At 42.0% G+C, this 13352-nt stretch overlaps 1 protein-coding gene across 6 annotated transcripts in view; it reads right to left on the bottom strand.

Annotated features, from left to right (window-relative positions):
- The window catches only part of EML6 (EMAP like 6), a 215953-nt gene that overhangs the window by 74173 nt on the left and 128428 nt on the right, over window positions 1-13352 (bottom strand). For all 6 annotated transcript variants that reach the window (XM_074988499.1, XM_074988501.1, XM_074988500.1 and 3 more), the window contains exons 16-18: window positions 9383-9476; window positions 5576-5676; window positions 3210-3412 (exon numbers count right to left, since the gene is read on the bottom strand). In XM_074988499.1, coding sequence (XP_074844600.1) covers window positions 3210-3412; window positions 5576-5676; window positions 9383-9476 — 398 coding nt within the window. The remainder of the gene's footprint in view (window positions 1-3209; window positions 3413-5575; window positions 5677-9382; window positions 9477-13352) is intronic.

The following is a 13352-nucleotide window of genomic DNA, read 5'->3' on the forward strand; positions in this document are numbered from 1 at the left end:
ATGTTCTGCACACAAGTATGAAAAGAGAGAGAGTGCAGAAAACTCACTCCTGAAGGCGCAGTCCTTCAAACATCTAGAACTGTATTTTCTAACATGAAACTGTTTACTTGAATAAGTATTACAACTTCTACCGACTTCAAGTTGTTGGATAATACCCAGGGGCACAATTTAGCCCCTATCTTAAACTACTCTTTAAATATATTTGTGGTGGTTGAAACTATATTTTAATTTGTCACATTTCCATGTAAGGATTTACTAATAATACTACAAGAAAAATAGGTTTGCCAGTTGTTCAAACTCTCTTGAAAACAATATCCTCCGTGGCTGTTAGAAGTTTCTCTTGTCTGTGTGATATGTCAATGAAAAAGATACCGGTGCTATCATGAGAGCTTCCAATTCATGAATAGCTTCATTATATAAACATGTTTTGTCTCTGTGATGGGGTATTAAAATATTCGTCATCACTCTGCATGCCTCCTAAGACACAGGATGAGAGAAATGTGTGCACAGTGAAAGTGAACTCTCTATATTTTAGAGTTACAGTATTTTGGTTCAGCTTAGAAAGCTACTGATCATAGGTCAATACATAAAATGTTGGCAAAGGAGCACATCACCACAAAATATTGCAGCTCATTATCATTAATTAAATTTTGTGTTTTTATCCACATTCTATTTCACCTACTGCAATCTGTTCTGCCACATTTTTAAAGCACATTCAGTGTTTTCACTAACAAAACACAATGTACTGATGTACAAAATCACCAGTTTCTTTCTCCATCTATGCACTCCATGTGTCCGGACTTTCAAAATCTGCAATTGTAATGAAAATAATGAACAGAAAACAGACTATATAAGAAGATAAGCAGTCCTATAGCACCTTAAAAGATTAACAAATTTATTTATTAGGTAATGAGCTTTCATGAGTAAGACCCACTTCTTCAGATTTTCAGACTGAAGTAGACAATTAGAATTCAGGGTTTATATGGCAGGAATGATGGTGCAGGAGGGAGACAGGGGAAAAAGGAAAAGAAAAGGGGGCAGGGAAGTCAACTGTCTTTAATAGAACAAGTGGAAGAAGTAAATTAAAGTAAGTGGGATGTGTGCTGTTCCTGCGAATATCAAAGGTGGGGAAATTACCTTTGTAATTCATAAAATAATTGAGATCTCTATTAAGATTGAGGTTACATGTGTTAAACTTGCAAATAAATTCCAATTCAGATGTCTCCCTCTGTAATCTTGTGGTATAATCCTTTTCTAGAAGAATGGTTAATTTCAAATATTTTACTGAATGTCCAGGGAGGTTAAAGTGTTCCCCTATAGATTTATGTGTATTCCAATTCCTGATATTGGATTTATGTTCATGCGTCCTTTGGTGCAGGGACTGTCCAGTCTTCTTCAATGTACAAGGCAGATGACCCTTGCTGGCACATGATGGCATATATCACATTAATGGATTTGCAGGTGTATGAGCCCCTGATGGTGTGGCTGATGTACTTAGGTCTCTAGTACAGATAAGTGGACAGAGCTGGCAATGGGTTAAAGTTTCTGTGATGTGGTGTGTGGCTGCTAGTGTGTACAGGTTGAACCTCTCTAAAATACAATTCTCTTCACCAGCAAATTCCATAATCCAACATGATTTTAGTTAGCCAGATGACCACTTTTTGTGGATGTGGTGAAGCTTCCTGTGGTCCCATAAAGTTTATTACAGCCACCAGTCCTGGCTGTCAGTGGTCTGTGCTGTTATTTAGTTGTCATTTACCCCTAAATGTCACTTCAGAGCCCAGTAAGCAGTAGAAATGTTGGTAATGTGCTAGAAAATACTGATCTCCTGTCTTCTGGCAAATCTTCTTGTGCGGTACTGGTCATGTCCCAAAGGTGCCAGAAGAGAGAGGTTCAACCTGTATTGGGGTTGGGTGGCTATCTGTAGGAGACAACAGATTTGTCACTCAAGACCTGTGGCTGTGGCCACACGACTCCTCCTTTGGGAGGGGGCATGTAAATGACAGGGGGCGGAACCATTTAATGAGGCACTGACATGAATATTCAGCAACTCTTTAGCATAATGGCAGACAGTCGTGCTTCAAAAGTGCTGCTTTCGAAATGCAGACTGGCTGTATGGACACAGACACTGCGAAATAAACCCCGGACTTCAAAATTCCCTTATTCCCAATTCATTTTGGGAATAAGAGAATTTTGAAGTGTGAGGTTTATTTCAAAGTGCCTGCATCTATACAGCCAGTCTGCGTTTCGAACGCAGCACTTTTGAAGCATGGCTGGCCGCCGTTATGCTAATGAGGCACTGAATATTCATGTCAATGCCTCATTAAACAGTTTCGATCCCTGTAATTTACATGCCCCTGGCCAAAGGGAGGGGTTGTGTGGCCACAGCCTATGAGAGTGAGAAATCATGTTCCAGTTTAGGTTGTAGAATTAACAATTTACTTCTTCCAGTGGTCTTATTAGTGACATGTGACACCCTCTCCTCTTTTATTTTTTCCCCTCTTTGTGTTCTAATGGTCTACTCCAGTTGTTAGTCTTTAAGGTGCTACAGGAATGCTTGCTTTTTTGTGAAGCTACAGACTAATGCGGCTACCCCTCTGGATAGGTCTACACAGCAAAAGTTCTTTTGAAATAACGGGCATTATTTTTAAATAACTATCCTAGCATCTACATGACACAGCCACTATTCTGAAATAAATTCAAAATAGTGGTTAACTTATTTCAAAATTAGTAAACCATATGGCTGTGTCTACAGTACAGACATCTTTTGAAAGAAGCCCTTCCGAAAGATCTCCTCCAAAAGAACTTCTTTCGAAAGAGTGTGTCCACACACAAAAAAGAAGATCAAAAGAGTGATCTGCTTTTTCAAAAGACAGTGTTCACACAGCCCCCACTCTTACGAAAGAACGGGCTGTGGACTGAAATGTCAGGCACCATGAGGACTGTTCTTTTGAAAAAAAGGGCCTGTGGAGAGTCTATACACATTTTCTTTCGAAAGAAGCTTTTGAAAGGGGGTGCCTCTCCTGAAACGGGAAAGAAGAGTGATTTCAAAAGCAGCACCACATTCTTTTGATTTACTTTCAAAAGAACACTTTTTGTGTGTAGATGCACCACAGGATCTTTTGAAAGAGCCTGCTTCTTTCAAAAAATCTTTCAAAAGAACTTGTTGGTGTAGAGACACAGCCCAAGACGAATAAAAAGATGAATACCTTATCCAATGCATGCATAGCAAATACTGGTCCATCATGGGCTTTCACTGTCTTAACCAAGAGAGTATCTTTCCAGAAGTAAATATCTCCAGTAGCAGCTCCAGAGAAAACCAGATCTTCTATTCGCCCATAAGAAACGCTCATCATAGTTTCCAGTTTCCCAATATTTCCAAACGTCCCTCTTTTGGATGTAAAACCTCCTCCTGTAATGTGAACAACATTAAGTCTCACTACATTTTCAGTCTGAATCATCAGTGCTCTGAAGAACAAAAACTCTGGGAATGTGGACTACCAACTAAACAGGCAATAGTAATGTTTGGATTTCAATGCACAGTGAAAAACTGGAACATGGGATATGTATGCAGTGCAACTGTACCATCCAAAGGTATTCAGAGTTTCCTTCTACAGGTGATTATTTCAAGCCGCTGCTGAATCTTGGGGAGAGATCAGAGAGACCAGAAAATAAGGACCTAGGTGATGGATCAATTGTTCCACAAATCCACCTGCCAGTCTGCTTTCCCCTTGTGGAGATGGGTATGGTAATGTAGAAGCTGATTGTAATATAAAGACTTATTCTTCGAAGACAACTTCGAAGTCCCTTTACTCCTCAAAACTTTGAAGTACCAGTGGGTGAGCCATGGCTAGACGTGAGCTGGTACTTCAAAGTTTAAAACTTCTAAATTGCTGGTGGGGGGAATTTGCTTAATGAAGTGCTGCGTATGCAGTGCAGCACTTCATTACTAAACTCCCAACATCTACTTACCAGCCTTCCTTCGAAGTAGGGTGGTAATGTAAATAAGCCCTGTGCCAAAACAATTTGTTCAGTATAGAGGTCAGAATTTGGGCCTAAGAGCACAAAGAATGAACAATCCTAGACAAATATATAAATACAACATGTAGTAGAATAGAAGTGAAATAATATCAAATTTGATTAATTTGCTTCAGTTTACACACATAGACCCAAATTTTGTTACTCTTACTATAAATGCCATTTATTCCAATGAGTTTATCCATGGAGAAAGGTTTAATTTAATATGAATACATATCAGACTTTTGCCAATAATACTGAATGTGCTTTTATTTTATTGTAGTAATAATGAAATATAATAAAATCTTGCCTACTTTAATCTATTGGTACATGAGCCATTCTGTTTTTATAAACCAGCATGGCCTCTTGTAAACTATGGCTGCGTCTACATTTGCTCCCTCCCATTGGAGGTGGTATAGTAATGAGGCAATTTGAAGCAGGCTAGTGAGGCACTAATATGCATATTCAGTGCCTCATTAGCGTAATGGTGGCTGCATGAATTTCAAAGTGCAGACTTCGAATTGCAGATTGACAGCGTTGATGCAGGCAGCTTCGAAGTAAGTGCCCCACTTCAACCTTCCCTTACTCCCACAAAACTAGATCAGAGTTAGAGCCTCATTAGCCTGCTTCGAATTGCCTCATTACCAGGTCACTTCTGACAGGAGTGGGTGGGTGTAGAAGCAGCCTACATCATTCTGAGGTAGCTTCAGTTCTAGTTTTAGCTATTCCTGTACAGCCTGTCTTTACTGATCTTAATAGAGGCAAGAAAATCAGCATACATGAACATAAGAATAATAGTCCTGAGCATGGGTCAGGCAAAATACTTAATCAAAAATCAAGTCTACATAGTTTGCTCTTTCTTTCTTAACTTTGATAGGACAGTCAAGAAGTATGGTCATTCCCATAGATTTATCAGTTCGCAGACCATAACAAAAATTTTTAACTGAATGTAAGCTAGGAAAAACCCTGTGTGTGTGTCATACATAATCATCATACTGTGTTACTATGAAACAATATCATGATGTGATGATAGAAATTTTTTGGCCCATAGGACAAATTTAAACCATGACAATTTATGCAAAATATTTGATCTCCATTTTGTTTCCAGGCTGCTCAGTCTGGCAACTTGAATCAAGGATGCTATATCTTACTGATGACTAAAGAAAATTCTATCTGAAAAACCTAAGGATTACAGAAGTGTTACTACAGTATCTGGTATTCAAATACTACCATTTTTTGCAGTCCATCTTGAGATCCTGGCAACTCTTAACTACCAGCTGGCTTTGCTATGGGAAGGTCACACATTTAGTTTCTGCATCTGTCCAAGTGACTCAAACAAACCACAAACATGCATCTTTTCTGAAAGCCAAGGCGGCATGTTCAGTGGAGTCTCTTTAGCATTATGCTTAGAGTTAATACAGCTATTAGTTGGAGATGACCTCCAAAGAAGGGCAGGAACATGGTGTCATGTATAGATCCAGAAGTAGATTCTAGAAATTTCAGATGGACTTGGACTCCTGAAACACAAATTAAGTAAAGTATTGGCCAATTACCGTACCTGCTTGTTGCCAAAATTTGATATGTTTCATCCCAACTGTGACTAGTTTGTCTACATGATGTGGGTTACACTTCACTACAAATATTTTATCTTTATGGCCCCTGCAATAAACAAAACACATGGTAAAAAATGACTGAATATTTTAAATAAATAATTTTATATATTTTGAATATTTTACAATTTTCCACAAAACCAACTACAAATCAGTAACATTTGGATAAGAAGGTTACTTACCCATACAGTAACTGATGTGCTTCAAGATGTATCGGTTCTATATCTGTACTACATGTCGTGAGTGTGCATTTAGGCTACATCAGCATGAGCTGATGGGAATAAGGGGACTTCGAAGTAGGCAGGGTCCTTTCGAAAAGGAGCCCCCGTCTGGACGCGCCGCGCGGCGGCAAGCCGTGTCAATTTCGAAGCGCCACTGCCGCCTGCATGCTAATGAAGCGCTGAATATGCATTTCAGCGCTTCATTAGTAAACTTCGAAATGGCCATTTGAGTGGCCATTTCGAAGTTTGGGGCACGTGTAGACACGGCCTTAGGGTGCACAGGGAATTTTTTAGTCAGCAGTACCCACTGGGGTTGGACATGCAACCTTCTTCTCCTCACACATCCCACCAGGTTTTAAAGAGTGAAGCCACCCCACCACACCAAAGTGCATTTGCTGCTTTGACAGCCCATGACATCAGACTGATGGAAAAGTCCATAAGATGCCTCTTTGTCATGGGTGGTGAAGACTGAGGATTGGTCAGTTGGTAGAAGGGTATCTTAAACAGCTGCCAGATGAAGCTGCAGCAAGATTTGCAAGAGCCAAAACTGCTTCAGATGCAACAGACACTGTTGCAAGTTGGTCAGTCCAATCCTCATAATCAGGTTGTTTTAGCTCCTCTTTTGGTTCAATGTGTTAGGGAGACACACCTCCCAAACAGAATTCAGCTCAGTCAATTTTCTTTAGACCATAAGAATGGCCATACGGAGTCAGTATCCTGTTTTCTGACAGTGGTCAATGCCAGGTGCCCCAGCAAGAGTGAACAGAGTGATCCCTTTCCTATCATCCATTTCCAGCTTCTGACAGTCAGATGGTAGGGACACCACTCCACCCATCCGGGCTAACAGCCATTGATGGACCTAACTTCCATTAATTTATCCAGTTATTTTTTGAATGTTGGTAAAATACTGATCTTCACAACATCTTCTGGGCAAGGAGTTCCACAGGCTTGCCATGTGCTGCATAAAGAAATACTTCCTTTTGTTAGTTTTAAACCTGCTATCCACTACACTTACCCCTTGCTCTACGAGCACAATTGGTTCCCAACTTTGTGCTTGTTGGCAAAAACTCGTAAGAGGGGCACTAAATTACCATTCAAATAAACATAAAAGTCTCTGATTGGTTCCTAGAGCTGGTCGAAGGAGCGGCAGCAGGTGGCGCTGCTTTTGAAAGGTAAGTGAACCTTGGGTTGTGGGGTTGGAGAGGGTTAAAGGCTGGGGGCAGTTTGGGGCCATGAGTGGGAGGGAGGGTTAAAACCTGGTGGCCGGTTGGGTCCGTGGAACAGGTGGGGGGGGTTCAGGGTGCTGAAGGTTAGGTGTGTGGTCCGGCAGGGTGGGGAGGGGTGGGGTCAGGCTGCGGCAGTTTAGGTCTATCAGGCTGGCTGGGAGGGGAGGCTGGGGTCAGGCTGCCATGGGACCAGTCTGCAGGGCTGGCAGGGGGAGGGAGAGATCAGGCTGCCATGGAGTGGCAGAGGTATGGGGGGATCAGGCTGCTGCAGGGCCAGTGGAGGGCAGGGGATTAGGCTGCCATGGAGCAGCAGAGGTACGGTGGGGATCAGGCTGCTGCGGGGCTGGTGGAGGGCAGGGGATCAGGCTGCCGTGGGGTGGTAGAGGGCAGGGGCATCGTGCTGCCACAGGGTGGCGGAGGACAGGGGATCAGGCTTCTGCGGAGCAGCAGAGGTACAGGGGTGGATCAGGCTGCTGCAGGGCGGCGGAGGACAGGGGGATCCTGCTGCTGCGGGGTGGTGGAGGGCAGGGGATCAGGCTGCCATGGTGCGTCAGAGGTACAGGGGGGATCGGGCTGCTATGGGGCTGGCAGAGGGTAGGGGAGGGTGGGTGGGGATCAGGCTGCCGCAGGGCCAGCAGAGGTATGGGGGGGATCAGGCTGCTGCAGGGTGGCGGATGGAGGGAGTCGGGCTGCCACGGGGACGGCAGAGGTACTGGGGGGATCAGGCTGCCGGGGGGCTGGTGGGGGCCGGGGTGGGAGGCTGCCACAGGTTGGGTCCGTGTGACTGGTGGGGGGTCAGACTAGGGCAGGTTGGAGCTGGGGGAGGGGATTAGCCTCGTATTAGCGGGGGAGTTCACTCATAAAGTGAACAAAGGTAAGTAAACATGTCCCTTGTTTAAGCGAGTACTCGTTAGTAAAGTAATTTCATTTGGTGACCCCTAGTTCTTATATTATGGGAACAAATACATAAGTTTTCCTTATTCACTTTTTCCACCCCCAGTCGTGATTTTATATATCTCTACCATATCCACCACATGCCCCATGCTTAGTCTCTTCTTTTTTCTTCATATGGCATGTGTTCCACACCCCATCTGTTATTCTTTTCTGAAGCTTTTCCAATGCCAATATATTTTTTGAGATGAGGCAACCACATCTGCATGCAGTCTTCAAAATGTGGGCGTACCATGGATTTATACAGTGGCAATAAGATATTCTCTGTCCCTTTTTTAATGATTCCTAACACTACGTTTGCTTTTTTGACTGCTGCTGCACATTGAGTGGATGTTTTCAGACAGCTATCCACAGTGACTCCAAGATGTCCTTCTTGAGTGGTTATAGCTAAATTAGTCCCCATCATTTTGTATGTACAGTTGGAATTATTTTTTCCAATGTGCATTACTTTTCATTTGTCAACATTAAATTTTATTCTCCATTTTGTTGCCCAGTCACTTAGTTCTATGAGAGCTTTTTATTAGACAATTTTATTCACACTATCTGTTCACGCAAAACAAACTAGCAGTTATGTAGCACTTTAAAGACTAACAAAATAATTTATTAGGTGATGAGCTTTCATGGGGCAGACCCACTTCTTCAGATCAACAGCATTTCCAGTGCAAACAGAAATTTGGCTGCTGGTTTGTTTTGTTAGAATACAGATGAACATGGCTACCTCTCTGTTACTATTTATCGGTTCAAGCAGTTACAAAAGTTTCTTAATCACTGTTGAGTTAGCAGCTAAGTCTCGTGTTAGCGACTCAAGGGGACAAATACTGCAGAAACTGTGTAGCCAGCTGAGAGACAGGAGACCTGGTAGTACCAATAGGCCATGAAAAATCTGGTTATACTAGAGGAACAATCTCTCCTTGTTTAAAATGAAACAGCATACAAACATTGAGAGGTACTCTTCAATCCAGAATACATCATATAAGGGAAAATATACTATGTTTGACTTATATAATTTTGACAGTTCTGGGTCACGGGACAAAAGAATAAAACACAATAAAATGAAATAAAATGTTATGTGATCCCTATAAAAGTTTATTAAGATTCCAATGCTGCAATTGTCACAGAAAGGATAGGGAGTTTCTGGTAGAAGCAGTTTAAACAGTTTTCCATTTCTAAACTATATATCCTAATATTTTTATCTAGATATGTTCTTCTGAAACATTACTCTATTTTCAATGAGATGTGATAATTTGCAAACAATATCTTCCATTTTTTAATTAATATATACAGAACAATGTAAAATGGTGATCAGAAATAGACAGTGATCATCACAGTTCATATTTGCACTCGGAAATATTCTTACTGTGTTGTGGCTATCTTTTCTCCTTTTTTCCAATCCCAAAATACAACGGTGTGATTATCATCTACGCCAACAGATGCCAAAAACTTCCCATCCGCTGTAAGACATGTACAACATCAAAGATGATACTTCATTTACAGTTTGTGCAACATAACAGAAACACTGCAAATTGAATTTCTAAGTGGTGATAACATTATAAATTGAATGTTTTACAGTGAGCAACAAAGATATAGTCAAGCAATTTTACACTGAAAGTACTTTTACAAATCCTGATCATCTGATGTGGCACAAAAGGAATGCCTGTATAACCCCAGAGGCACTGAGACCATGTACTAGGGTGGGTGAAGTCTCTGCTCTACAGCCTTGGCTAAGGGCCAGGTGGTCTTTAGCACTTGTGGTAGAGCACACGGTTTTCCCCTTATGGGTGCAGGTTCAGTCCCTTCTGCTAACAAGCTGAGTCTGTCAGCATTACATGTGAATGCTGTAGAATAGTAGAGTTGTACTGTGCCAGGCTGATGAAAGGATTTGGGAAATGTTCAAGGATCTATGCAGCTATATCAAGGAACCATTCACTATACCATGGAGAGTAGGCTTAAGGGAATGCTATTTGGTCCATTACCCAATTGACCCCCCATGAAAAAAAATGGTTTTGTACCATATGCTAACCATGGTTCTTCAAGAAGCAAAATAGGAAGAATGGTTCTTTCAAATATGGAGTTTATTTTCAAAAGAGTTCCATCTACGATGCCTTCTTTTTTTTTTTGAAAGAATCTCTTCCAAAAAGAGATTATGCAAATGAAGCACAAGATATGTAAATCAGTGCCTCATTTGCATTTGCAATTTCCCTCATTTGCAGTCCTCTTTCAAAGGAGGAATGCAAGTGTAGACACAGCCTGAGGGTATAAATGGACCTAACTTGCCATTTGCTTCCTTCACCAATAAGAATCCCATGTAGGTAGGATTGTGAATGAGTCCTTAGAAAAGAGGAGTAGGTCGTGGAGTCTTTATGGAACAACACATTTTGAAGAACCCAAATTATTATACAGTAATTGTTCTTTCTTTGAATGACTGCCCATACAGCTTCCACTCTTGTTGACTAGTAAGCAGTTATCTCAAACCTTAAGATGGCAAGCGAGGTCCTATGTAAGAGAGCTTAGTAATACAAGATGTATATTTCTGGGGAAAGTCTGGAACTGGGACTTTGCAGGTATGACACAGCTATTCATTAGGCCACAATGCAGCCTGAGTATGTCAGGCTGGCACACCCGTTAGTATCCCTTCTTCTCATCATGTAGAGGGACGACTTGAACTGGGGGTCTCCCATTTTTCAGGGGAGTACACCAACCATTGGGATCTGCCTGCCACTATTTTTGCAGTGTTAGTCACGCTCAAAGCATGCCTATCAGATTGGACTTCACAGGAGAGCTGAAGGAATGCCTTTCCCCCACCCCTTTGTTCATGCACTGCTTTGTGCCTTAGGTGTCCAAATGCCTGGAACAAAGTAGAAATGCACTTTCCTAGCAGCAGACACATAGGTGCCTGGAGAACTTTTACTGAAAAAGCTTAGGTGCTGAGCAGCTTAAGTTGCCTACAGGATTTGGCTGCAGTTGAGTCAGCGAGTTGCAAATAACAGTGGCACCTAAATCCCTTTTTGAATCTGTGTGTCTTGCCCAATTTCACACAAGAAGTCTGTGATAGAGCAAGGAAACTGAGTCCAAGCTTTCCAAAGCACAGGATGGTGTCCTAAGCCAGGGATCAGCAACCTCTGGCTCCAGAGCTAAATGAGGCTCTTTAAGGAATCATTTGCAGATCTGGATGCTGCTGACTTCTCAGACGGAGCTGGAAGTGACCTTAGGAGGTCTTTGAGTCCAGTCACTTGCCCTCTTAGCAAGACCAACCACCCTCCCTGACAGATTATTTTTTTAACCTATCTGCCCCAGACCCCTAAATGGCCTCCTCAAGGATTGAGCTCATAACCCTGGGTTGAGTAGGCCAGTACTCAAACAACTGAGCTATTCCTCTCACTGACTTCAAGATGGGTATTCCTGTGGATGTTCCTCACAAGGTGTTTCAGCAACCTGCATTTAAAATAAGAAGATTTTAGCAGTGGCACGCCGGTGGTGGTGCATGCACAGTATGCAGCTCATGCCTGTACAGCTGTTAACCATCATGCACAGCCCATTTTCCCTCAGTTCCTTGTCTACCACAGATAGAATTTTCAATATGAAGTAGAGGAGAGGACGGATGGGTTGTAGAGCACCTACAGGAACACCCATCTCAAAGAATGTCAGTTATTGCAGGTGAGTTACCCTCTTTTCTCCTTTGAGGAGTGTTCCTGTGCATGCTCCATGTAAGGTGACTAAGAAGCAGAATTCTGTTGTGGGTGGGGGTACTTCAGATCATGATCTTGAGCCACATTTAGGACAGAACATCTGAAATTGGTGGTAACTGACACACGTTGCTCGATTGCATAATGCTGTATGTAAAAGTATGTATTGATGTGCACATTGCTGCTTTACAGATAGTGTGTGTATGTATCATTTGTGGAGCTGGTATGTTGTCTAAGTTGTAACAGAGCATTATACACTATGATATCCATTGGGATAGTCTTTTGTTGAGATTGTTTAACCCATAGAATGTTCTGTAATGGAGACAAAGAGTCTTGGAGACTTACAGTGAGCTTTTTTTCTCTGCAGGTAGAAAGCCAGTGCTCTGCTGACATCTAGCATATGGCATTTGGCATGCTCAGTGTTTGTATATGGCTTTGGGAAGAAAACAGATAAGTACATAGGCTGGGTAATAAGAAATGATTATGTGATTTTAGGCGGAAATTTGGGATGTGGTCTTAACAGGACCTTGCCTTTTTGAAATAAGGTGTAGGGTGGGTCAGCCATGAGCACTGCCAATTCCTCTACTCTTCTGACTGTAGTTATGGCCATTAAAATGAGATTTTTCGTAGATGGATGTAATAATGAACACACGGCTATCAATTCAAAAGATTTTCCCATAAAGTTTGCAGGGGACCATGTTTAAGTCCCATGCTGGAGTGTGTGGCTTTATGGGTGGGAATGTATTAAAACTTTTTATAAACCTTTTCAAAGGAGGGCATGTAAAGACTGTGTATCTGTCTATCTTTATATGACACAGAGAAATACCAGCTATGTATTCTTTTATGGCTGTATTTGCTAAACCATGCAGTTTAAGGTGTAAAATATAGTCTAAAATTCTGGTAGACTAGTGGAATGCAGAGGAATGGATTGTTGTGAGCATCATGACTGGAAACATGATCATTTATGGTCATAAATTTTCCTTGTGCTATGTTTTCTACTATTGATTAGTATGGCTTGAACTTCTTGTGAGCATCATAATGCTATTCGTGTTAGCCCTGTAGGAACCAGGCTGTTAGCTGGAGCATCTTGAGCTGGGGGTGAGAGAGTTTCCCATTGTTCTGAGAGGGGAGTAGTCGAGTGTGAGGAAGACGAAGTGGAGTGGTTACTGAGTGTTGTGTTAGGAATGGATACCAGGTTTGCTGAGGCCAGAAGGGTGCTATGAGTATTAGTCATACTCTGTCCAGTTGTATTTTGTGGATTACTTTGTGTAACAGTGGGATGGAGAGAATGCATAAAGGGGAGGTATGTCCCTCTTTTTTGAGAATGTCTCCCCCATGGACTTCTTGCCCATCTCTGCTCTGGAGCAATAGCTGGGGCACTTTGCATTGGCAGCTGTGGCAAAGAGGTCTATAGTGGTGAAACCTCATTGATGGAATATGTTATGTACAATGTGTGTTTGCATTTCCCATTCATGGTTTTGGTGAAAAATCTATGGAGGGTATGTGTGATGGTGTTTTGTTTTACTGGGAGATCCATGGCTGAAATGTTTATGTGGTTGTTTATGCACCAATCCCATAGCAATACTACCTCTGTGCATAATTGGTGGGATTGTGACCCACACTGGTTGTTAATATAGTTCATAC

Source organism: Carettochelys insculpta, chromosome 3, assembly GCF_033958435.1.
Source record: "Carettochelys insculpta isolate YL-2023 chromosome 3, ASM3395843v1, whole genome shotgun sequence".
In the NCBI taxonomy this organism is placed as follows: Eukaryota; Metazoa; Chordata; order Testudines; family Carettochelyidae; genus Carettochelys; species Carettochelys insculpta.